Source organism: Ceratosolen solmsi, unplaced genomic scaffold (assembly GCF_000503995.2).
Source record: "Ceratosolen solmsi marchali unplaced genomic scaffold, CerSol_1.0 scaffold19, whole genome shotgun sequence".
NCBI lineage: Eukaryota > Metazoa > Arthropoda > Insecta > Hymenoptera > Agaonidae > Ceratosolen > Ceratosolen solmsi.
The window spans coordinates 975,718-987,780 of NW_011948443.1; the positions used below are offsets into that span (position 1 = coordinate 975,718).

Consider the following 12,063-nt stretch of genomic DNA (forward strand, 5'->3'; position numbering starts at 1 on the left):
CAAGAGAGGGAGACTCGCCGTGTGCTTGCCTTATATATCCATGTGGCAGTTGACTTAAATGGCAACAAAGCATCTTTGTTGCTACAATGGAATCTTACATGAGGCGCAGAAATAAAACTCTAGAACTTTCAAGAATTCTAAGAAAAAACAAAGCGTAAGAAGTTTGGACAATTCCAAGCGACGTTACATAATAATAAGTACATAAAAAATAATAAGTACGCAAAAATTCGAGTCCCAAGTATTTACAGAAATCTAAGAGCTAGAGAGACTAGCAATGCCGATAGTCCACGGTCTTGGAAGTTGCTTCAATCCCAAACAGTATTAATAACAGATAACAATGTAAATCCATTCTGCCTCTCAACTATTGTTTGAAAACCTTAACATTGATATGTATTAATATTTCTATAATTTTATTCAAATTTTAATTAATTTACAGTCACCTTAAATGTTATAATTTTCTTACTTAATATTAAATATCATTTAAAAATATTATTGTTTAAAATTTGAACATATATTTATCACAAAAAATCACAATAATATATAGCTGACATCCATTTATTTAAAGAATTTTGTATGACTCCATGCTATTCTCTCTTTTTAAAAAGATATTTTAAACTTTTGTTTTTACATATTCGATTATGAAATTGATACTACTTTTAAATTTTAAATATCTAAGTTAATAAAAATTAAATAATAATTATATTGTATTAAATATGGATATATAGCGAGAAATTTATTATGTGATTTCATAAATTACTTTTTATAATATATATCTAATACAACATTTACATTCATTAAACAACTTATACAACAATAAAATTCTTACTAATTTATTTTTTGTTTACATACGAAATTACACTAATGTATTGTTCCTTTTATTCTATTGTTTCACAGAAATATCATTAACAATGAGTAAATAAATCTATTGAATGTGAGAGTTAATGAAATTAAAAAATAAATTAATTTGAATTATATTTTTATATACAAATTATTTCAAGATGGAGAAGTGAAACTGAATATTATTTTATAATCTATATTATTGTGTAAATATTAAATTAAATATATATTCTACAGAATATCATAAATATAGATAGATATTTAGATTAAAAACTAAATTATCATATTTATTCGAAATTGATAAATTAAAGCATATTGATTAGAACAGACGAATTTCAGATTCAGAAAATTTGTAACCTATTATATCACGGTAAATATAAATATTTCAGTGATGTTAGAATTTTCACACAGTGGAATTTTGAACAAAAATTTTTTGCTCATTTTGTTATTCTTATTAATATATGTATATGTTTAAGATAATATTTTCTCAAATAATGTACACTGCAATATTCAGATTTTATTATCATTTGATAATGTAAATGCATAAGTTTTTACATCTCTATCATTTCTCATATTATTGTTTTTTTTAAAATTCTCAACTTATTGCTAACATTGCAACGGTTTAACGTTAAGTAGATAGATGGTACCTTATCAATAAATTGATCTAAACGACATTTATTTAATAATACAATACTGCACGTATTATAAATTAACCCACGGTTAGCATAGAGTTCAAGATATTTGGCCACATTATTGAAGGAAATAATTTGAATTTTATGTCTTATCTATGAATACTAGTAATAATATTGAACGTTGTGATTATATTTATAGTAAATAAAAATATTTAAAAATTAATTATACAACTGAACAAATAAATTAAGAAATTAATTTATTATCGCATGATGTTATTAAGTAATATTAATAACAATTGATTCATAAGATAAATGTATTAACTATTCTATAAAAATTTTACAAATAATTTCCATCAATTATAGTGAATAGCAATATGTTTTCTGCTTTTAATTATATTTTCTTAAAATTGTAATTTTCGTTTTACTATATAAATAAATGTATCTATTTATTATTTCAATTATAAAAAAAACTTCTTTTAGTACACAGTGTATTTCTTCGTTTACCAATAACTTTATCATCTATTTCACCACAAAATTTACAGTCTTTACCATCTGAAATTGAAAATTGTCATTTGGTATATATTCCTGAAGTAGGTTATGTTATTGCTGTGACAAAATGGAGAATATTATTAAATTATAGAACTATTCCAAGTATACAGTACAAATTTTCAGCAAATGGCGTTGATTATTTTAAAAGTACTCTCACTACAGGTAATGTAAATGTATTATTGTATTTAATTGCATATCTTTATTATTTTTATATTATATAATTAAAATTTTGCATATTCTATATTAATATAATTTTTTACAATACATAATTAAAAATGTGACATCCATTTATAAATGCATAGAGAATAATTAACTGTTGTCATTTTTTTTTATAATTTTGCTTAAGAATAAAATGAAAGACAGAAGAGAATTTAAAAAATTCAAGATAGAAATAGTGTGTTATTTTCTCATTCTTTGTTTCACAGATCGAATATTAACGTATTTCTACTCTACTATTTTAAAAAATTTATACTTTGTTAACCGAGTTATGTTAGTTTTCTTATACAATTGCCCAGTGCGATATGTGTTACAATGCTATGTATGTCAATAATTAAGATACGTAACGTAAGGTACGTATGATAAAAAAAATGTTGTAGATTTGTAATTGTTAATTCAAATAATCAAGAATTAGTTTAACTTATACTAAAAAGCTGTAATTTTAGATTATTTCATCAATCTTTCTATTATAGCTTATCTTTTATTCATTTTTTATGGTACAGTATAAAAATCATTTTAGATATTATTATAACCTACTATAGCCTATCATTTATTACACGGTACAATATAAAAATAATCAATGATACTATTATAATAACTTAGAAATAAGATATGTATATCATATTTAGACATATATATTTTTATGTAATAGAAGTACATTTTATGAATAATGGAAATTTATGATTAAATTAAATTATACTATTGAAAATATTACTATTAATATACTATAATTAAATAATAATGATTCAATATTTATAAAATTCATTATGGTCTGAATGATTCCTAAATCATTATTAAATAGTATTTATTACTAAATTCGTAAACGTAGATTTCATGATTAATATTTTTATTTCAAGTATTAATCAGATTTTTTCTGATTGGAATATCATAAGTATTAATTTAGTTTATATATTTTCCACGCATTGCAAATGACTTCTTGTTTATCGCTGATACATGTCTACAAATATACGTTACATAATCAAATGTACTGTGAACCTTGAGAAATACGAGCTTACATCGAGTATAAATAAGCATTAGTATTATGATAAAAGATTAAAATTTTAATACTTTATACTGTTAACGAATAAATACATCTCATACATTGTTACGGATTGCAGCATTTTTAAGCGGAATAAAAGAGAGAGGTATGAGCACGCGAACATTTGTTTTGTAAACAAATAGCTAACGGACTCGAAGAATGCTTCAAACCGAAAAACTCGAATATACGACTATAATTCCGAAAAGTAATAACAAATGAACCCTACAAGGTTATGCCCTGTTGACGTCACGACAAATATCGGCATAGCAACAGCCATCGATGCGTTATTCGGCGCAGCAAATTCGTACGAGAATATTTAAGGAGCTACTCTTGACTCTCTCGTCCTCTTACTAGTTCAATCAAGCAGTCATCAAGATCGGATCACCGTCATACAAGTTAACACCACTTACACAGAAATCACCTCCAATACACACAGATTGTCTCCAACTAACACGTAAGCTATACACATTCAGCTTACTACCACCACACAGATCGACCTCACTACACGTAACTCACGTTATTATACACGTTCTTACGCGCCATCAATGCACTGAGATCGACTCCACACGTAAGCTACGCTATTACACACGTTCTTACGTGCCATCAATGCACTGAGATCGACTCCACACGTAAGCTACGCTATTACACACGTTCTTACGTGCCATCAATGCACTGAGATCGACTCCACACGTAAGCTACGCTATTACACACGTTCTTACGTGCCATCAATGCACTGAGATCGACTCCACACGTAAGCTGCGCTATTACACACCTTCTTACGAATCACTAACACACGGCTCTGTGAGTTAAGTAAGCAGTAATACCTAGACCACTGCATCATCATTGCCCTTCATCAGTGACGTCACACATCAACGCCACCACGGCGGCATCAATTCTTCTGACCAGTGACGTCACGCACCAGCGCCCCACTCAGGCCTCTCCAGCTTAACGGTAGCGGCAATCGGCGGCGTCAACACTCCCCTTCCACACCGTGACACTCTTCACGGCATCATTACCCTTCATCAGCGCATCTCTCACTACCACTACGAGTCCTAACCACGAGTAGGATAATTACGCGCCACATCAAGAATACACATACAAGATTATTATCACTCATACTACTTGAAGAAACTCTCATCTATTCATTGTATCATTCATTCAATCTCTCCTCAATAGACAACTGATTATTTATTATATCATTATATTCAATAAAAGGAAAACCAATTCATACAAAGCAGTATTGAATGATTGCATTGTCCATTCCACTTGCCAGCAAGCCTCCCTTCATCATCTCAGGGAAGCCTATAGTCTGATCCCAGACATACATGTTATTATATTTGAATATAATATTAATTATACGTTTCTAAATATTTAATTTGAACTGTACACGATATTGAAAATGTATATTGAGATAAGACGATTAGTTATAAATGTGTGTTCGATAGCTTTATAATAATTTGCCGCCCGCCCTACCGAATACTTGGAAAGGACTTAAGTGGATGGGTATACATTTCTCTAGTGTGCGCTTCTTCGTTAAATATACTTTATTATGTTTTTTACAATTACATTATTGACGTGTTGGATTTATGTAACAGAAAAGTGTATACTATGTTCAATCACAACAATACAGTTGTTTCGAACTGATGCTGTGGCGAATATTTTACCAACGCGAGATACTCCTTAATGATGGTGATGATGTTGATCTTTTGAGGATTAGCAATGATTATGATCAGAATTTGTTTACTCACAGTAATACAGTAGCCTTGACCTGATCCTGTGATGAATGGTTCATCATCACGAATGCTTCATGTTGATCGCGTTGAATTGTTGCTGCTTTAGTAAGGATCAGCTATGAATTGTGTCGATTCCTTGATTGGAGTTTATTTTGTTATATTTCTATGGTGTGGCTTTCTTTTATATGAAGAAGATAGTCTCAACACGTTTATTTTTGCATCACAGGAAAATCGACGCGTCTACCTTCTTTGGTCGCCTTACTTTGAGCGAGCTTGTTCACTATAGTGTCCTCAGTAAGTAAGTGAGCTCATTATTTGCCGTGCCTCCCTTAAATATCCACGCGACAGCCTAGTTAATGCTAGATAATAATTGATACGACTGTGGTGGTAGAAAAAAATGGATGCGATCATGTACCTTTTTTTAGATGTCTAGCGAGAGTTGAAGTTTTCCCAGAAATGATGACGGTTGGAGTTTTCCCAGAAATTAAAAAGGTTGGGGGTTTCCCAGCAATGAAACATTCGAGAAATTCTCGGAATCTCGAATAATGCGGTTTATATTTTGTTTCAGCATTAAGATAAGCTTTTAGTAATTGTTCGAAATTGTAAGAATATTCCCAAGTCATTAGACATTTGTAAAACTAGCTATTAGAGTTCCAAAACAAATGAAGTCGTTAAGCATCTGGCAAAAACATATCATTCAAAGTTGTGAAAAACAAGTCATAAAAATATAAGCAAAAAACCACGACGTTTGACATCCGGAAAAAGGGTATTAAAGTCAACACTGCAACGCATACGCTGTTGTCAAACCTAGCTACATGTGGCTCGGATAGTGAAGCTAAAACGCGCCAAAAAAGTCCCCCTCATGTTGGAGATGCAAGTAAGATGCGCTCTGATTGGAGCCGCCAATAATGAAAGAATCAATTCGATTGGAGACGCCAAGAAAGAGGCGCTCTGATCGGAAAAGCCAAGAAGGAGGCAATTTGTAAAGACCATACGAGAATGCTTTTAAGAAAGACGCCAGCAAGGCGCAACGGCTTCTTGTCACAATAGAAATCTTCTTCTAGAAAGTTCCAAAGAAACGCCAAAGAACAAGGATGTAGACATATACAGTAAAGACCAAGAATTAAGAGGCAAAGGCTAGTCATATCCAACTCATAATAAGTGCAAGATAAGTGCAAATCAAATCATACACTCGCCACATTGCTAGAAAAGGAAAAGGGAACAAGAAAACAGTGGTACACAGTCCACAACATAATCATAACCTATAAGGAACCGCTCGAGGCAAATTCAGCAAACAATATGTGGTATGACCAGCAAAACACAAAACAGAAACTACAAGCTGCCGCACGAGGCAAAGTCTGCAGACATCACTAGCTGCCATTAAGAGAACAAAATCTGCAGAACTCACAAGGTAAAAGTTCCATTCCTTAATAATAATAATAATAATACATAATATGCCTCACAAGACAAAAAACTATAGAGCGACCAAGCACACACAATCTGCAAGCAATAAGGGGCAAGTTCAGTTCCCACGAGATAGACTTACGAGGCGCCGTACGCGGCAATATCTGCAGACTAAGATGAAGTGCCACCACGACCTGCAGAGCCTACAAGGTAAGCAATAAGACAATAACAAGGCAAGCTCAAGCTACTGCCACGTGCCACTACACAAGGAAGCGCGGGGGTTTACGACCTTGTTCTTCTACGTGTATAACTCCACCACCACGTGCATTACATATAGAGGACCAGAAGGTTACGACCTTATACCTATACATGCAACGCACATTACCGCTCTGTGGCAATAGCAATACAAAACTCAAAAAACATAATACAACTAATGTAATTATCGCAATAAACTACAACAAATAATGAAACTATTTATTATTGAATACATTCACTATCCTGTTCACTTGACCACAATCCTCACATCAACCATCTGGAAGTTTACAATTAACGTTAGATATTTGGCCCTCCTCGCCCGGTACACTATTTTTAGACAGTGTTACGGATTACAGCAGTTTTAAGCGCAATGCAAAGTGGAAGAGGTATGAGCGCGCGAACATTTGTTTTGTAAACGAACTCGAAGAATGCTTCTATACCGAAAAAACTCGAATATATGACTATAATTCCGAAAAATAATAACAATGAACCCTACAAGGCTATGACATCACGAAACCCTATTGACGTCACGAAAAACATCGTCATAGCAACAGCCACCGATGCGCTATCGGCGCTGCTAGTACGTACGAGAATATTTAAGGAGCTGCACATACCGCGATTCCTTCTTGCTAGTACCAATCACTTACTCTCCACATCGGGCTCGCTATCCAACCTGCAATCGCCATTGTGAGACCATGGCAAACATCAAGCAACCTAAAGAACTAATAGCGTTGCCAAAACTATACCGATACCCATGCCTCCGTAAGCAACGTACCACGCTCGTTCTTACATCCTACCTCTACGCGGTTCACGCCCGCATGTAAGTAACGCACTACGCTCGTTCTTACATCTTACCTCTACCGCGGTTTACGCCCGCATGTAAGTAACGCACCACGCTCGTTCTTATATCCTACCTCTACTCATCGGCTCGTTCTTACGGCTTACTAACACATCGGCTCCTGTCAACTACGTAAGCAGCAACACATGCAGTGACGTTAGACGGACGTCCTCCCACCACTCCTCTCACCACTCCGTTCACTACAGCGCTCACCCCACGCCAGCGGCTAAGGCGGCACCAACGCGCTCCCCCTATTCCAAGACGACCACGACATAAGAAGCGTAATATCGCACTCATCACAAGATCCGGTAAGACAAATGAAATTCTGTGAATTTAATTGAAAGATAAGCACCTGCGGACGGTCTTGAACTGTACGAAAGGTACCAGCCGCCAAGGGCATTTCATTATCGTCAGTTGGCACTACACGAAGAAGTGCCAGAGATTTACGATCTCTTACTTTCAGTGTAACTATTTACCATCAAGGTCAGAGGATCAGGAGATTTACACCTCCTACCTCTGCATGTAGTGTATGCTAACGCCACGTGGCAACTACTACCGATCTACAAGATCTCACAGATTCTCAACACCATCTTAGAATCATCATTATTGTGGAATAAATAAAATAAAGGTCAATAAACAGCACGATAAGAAAATGTAGTTAATTATTGAACAAATGCGCTAACCTTTCCACTTGCCCGCAATCCTCCCACTGAACATCTGGGAGTTTAGTCTAATTCTAGACAACTGCAATTATCTTTATGTAATATTTAATAAATACAGGTTCAAGGTATTATTAATAAAATTATTTACTATTAATAATATAATTAATAGCATATGTTGATTGATTTAATATTCGATATTACATATTTCACGAAATGTAAAATTAATGATACTTATTTTATTATTAATTTAACCGTTATGACATAAGATTCATTATATCAATAATTTTGGTATTTAATAATGTATTATGCTTTCAGAGTTGGATCGAGTTTTAGGAGATGTAAATAAAAAAATAAGGAAAAGATCAGCGCGAATAATATTGAAATTATCACATTATATTAAATACTATTCGGAAGGAATTTCAGACGCTATTAAAAAATGCGCTGAATTAGATGCGTAAGAAATTTAATTATTCAATAAATATTATATAAAAATAAAAAAACGTAAAATATATGCATTGTTTTACATACTTATTGTATGACAGTAATTAATTTTTATTTTATTACCGTTTATCATGTTCAATGACAAAATAATGCATAATAATGATAATTACGATTTCTAGTTCAGATTTATTTGTGAAGAAATTTTCGACGACTTCTAAAATCAATCACATTACATGATAGTCAATATACGTAATTCTAGGTTGAAGATCATTATGCTGACAGATATAATTTTTTAATGGTATTTGATTGAATAAATGAATGAGTATCTTGGTATCTAAATTTAATAAATTATTGTTTTTTTTATCCTACTCCGGAAAATATTTGTTATTTCTCTTGATTTTGTAAAGAATCTTTAAATAGAGATATTCATTGACATATTGACTTCTGTCATATCTATAATACAACATTAGTTTTCACTGCTAATGTTTCAAATTAATTTAAAAAAGATAAGATATGTATATACATTTCAAATAACCTTTTAAACCACTTTATATAAAATATTTATAATACGTACATAATTAGCAAGGAAAAGATTTATCAACTGTTAGATTGATAAAATTTAAATTGGATTGTAGTGATATATGAATCTAGTTCATATACATCACTTAAAATAAATGTAGAATTCATAAAATTAAAATACAACAATACCTGATTAAAAGGTGCAAATTTACTGTATTATATCATACATAATATTATTCATAAAAATCTATCAAAAACATAATAATTATAGTTTTTCTTAAAAATACATTATATATATTTTTATAATTATCCAGAAGAATTATATCAATAATAATTTTAATTCTCTAAGAACAGATCATTTGTTACATAATCAAAGAAGAATATTTTGATTTATACATGAAATATTGGAGCAAATTCAGTAATAGTAAAAGTATCATAATAAATATACATTAATAGAGGTGTAAAACTATCATTGAAAGTATACTATAGAAAGAAATATATGTATATATACATATATACGAATACATAGAATAAATTGAAGTGAAACTAACTTAATAAGAAAGATAAATTGATAGATGTATCGCTTGGAATACAGTATTTGATAAGTTGCTTTGTATTTCAATGATTTTAAAAAATTCCATTTAAAAATTTTCCTTATAAATTTAAAGACTCAAAGATTAAACCATAATATGCAATATAAATTATTCCATATTATTATTAATTAGAGAAGCTAACATATTTACTCTATTACTGTGCCGCCTTTATAACATTATAATTTTTTATTGAAAAAGTTTTAAGTTCTACTATTAAGGTTGTGGAAAAAAGCTGTAAGTTATGTATTAAAGAATGCAGTTATATATTAAATTATGGAAAGCTGAAACAAAAGTCATAATAACATAGTCCACAACTATTTTAGTAAGACAATTTGAATTAATAAACAAATGAAAATAGATACACATTTATAAGTCTATTGCTTTATAGTTACAGAAATGTATTCAAATTATAAAAAATAGCATAACTATATAAATACCAACTTTAATAAATAGATTACTATGTAATATTAATGTAGCTATTTTCTGAAGCTATATTTGAACACCATGATCAATACAGTTTATAATAGACTTTGTTAACAATTGAATTAAATAATGGACCTACATAATAAAAATTGAATTCATATAATTTAAAAGTGATAGAATACTCTAAATAAACATAGAAATACATTTTCTTTTTATATTTCAGGTTTTTATAGTAAAACTTTTTAAAAGCTTCTGTGAAACTAAAATAATTAATTATAAATATATTTAATATCTACGTTTTAAAACGCTTAAGTAACTATTTCTTTATTTTCAATAAACAAGTACAACAAATGAAGTTGTTATTGGTCTACTAATGAATGTATGGATGTAGATAAATAGACGATTCTTCAAATCAAAATTAAATTTTATAATAGTTAATTAGTTGGATGTCTATATTACAATGAAAGATATGTATTATCAAGTATAACCTTTATTATAAGATGTGAAAGAAAAATTTTAAATTCCTAAAATTAATTTCCTTAAAAGAATTTTGTTTGGGATTGTAGCAATTTCCAATACCGTCGGCTATCGGCATCGCTAGTCTCTCTCTCTAGCTCACAAACTTTCTGTAAACACTTGAGACGAAAATTTTCGTGTACTTGTTATGTTTTGGTTTCAAATAGCCTGCAATGTTTATATGGTCTTCGAGTAATAACATCGCCTGGAATTCTCCAAATTACTTAAGCTTTGTTCTTTTCTTAGAATTTTCGAAACTTCTAGATTTTTCTTCTGCACCTCGTGTAGGATTCCAGTACGGCAACAGCGATGCTTTGTTGCCAGTTAAGTGAGCTGTAGTGTGGATACTTACGGGAAGTACATTGAACTCAGTCACTCATTGTGAATCAATCGGTCAACAGTTATAAGTCATTATGTTATTCAGCTAGCGTTTTCGGCCACACACCAGTTCCTCAATTATATCAAACAATGAAGTCATCCCAAGGCACACACATTTAATTGTCAAGTGTGCTACACTTAGAAGCAGTCAAGGGTACTGACTGCATGACGAGAATCTACACTGCCATAAGAAGTATAGTCTCCAGGTATGTTCATATATACACTTCAAGGCAACACGTCCTATACAGGAGTGTGAGAATAGTACTGCTAATTCTTGGCAATATTAGCAGAGGCCACTTTATTATATACACTTTAAGGCCACACAGCCTACACAGGAGTGTGACCATAATTCTTCTAATCTTTACAAAATTAGCAGAGGCCACGACATCGTAACCGTCAAGGAGCAACCTCATCATTTAAAAAGATAGAGTTTACACTCTTCTAAATGAAGTGAATCCTGCTTATTATTAATGTAACTGTTAATACACCATACAGAGTTTTCACATTGTTCGGGATTGAAGCAGTCCCATGAATTTCAAACAAAAGAAAGGTCATTTACGCAGTCCGGCGTACCCCATGTGCGCCTAGACTGACCGCGCGTGCAGCAAGGCTGGCCACCACGTGCGCCTAGGCTGATCCGCACGTACGGACCGAGGCGGGCACTCGCGAAAATGTTTACAAACAAAACTCGGCAAGTCCGAGCAAGTTTACGATTTCAAATATTATTTACTGCCAGCACTCACAAAAAAAGGACGCCTTCGAAACTTCTAGAAGCTTCGTTTTTTCACGCCAAAGGAAAATTTCTGGAAGGGACGCGCATCGACACTGTTGCCGGCGCTGAAGACGCTGCATGCACATTTAAGCGCAACGCGCCATGAGGCGACGCTCATTCGTAAAATCACTTCGCTCTCCATCAAGCGTAACTGCCGATCAGTGCAAGTATACTGTAAAGACGCCGCGTAGCCACATTTTCGGCAACATAAGGTCATTCGTAAAATCACTTCGCTCTCCATCAAGCGTAACTGCCG

At 32.2% G+C, this 12,063-nt stretch overlaps 1 protein-coding gene across 1 annotated transcript in view; it reads left to right on the plus strand.

Annotated features, from left to right (window-relative positions):
- The first annotated feature begins 274 nt into the window (after positions 1–274).
- Positions 275–12,063, plus strand: part of LOC105365969 (mutS protein homolog 5) — a 29,830-nt gene continuing 18,041 nt past the window's right edge. Inside the window, exons 1-3 of the mRNA XM_011504268.1 lie at positions 275–299; positions 1,950–2,180; positions 8,481–8,619. Coding sequence (XP_011502570.1) covers positions 275–299; positions 1,950–2,180; positions 8,481–8,619 — 395 coding nt within the window. The remainder of the gene's footprint in view (positions 300–1,949; positions 2,181–8,480; positions 8,620–12,063) is intronic.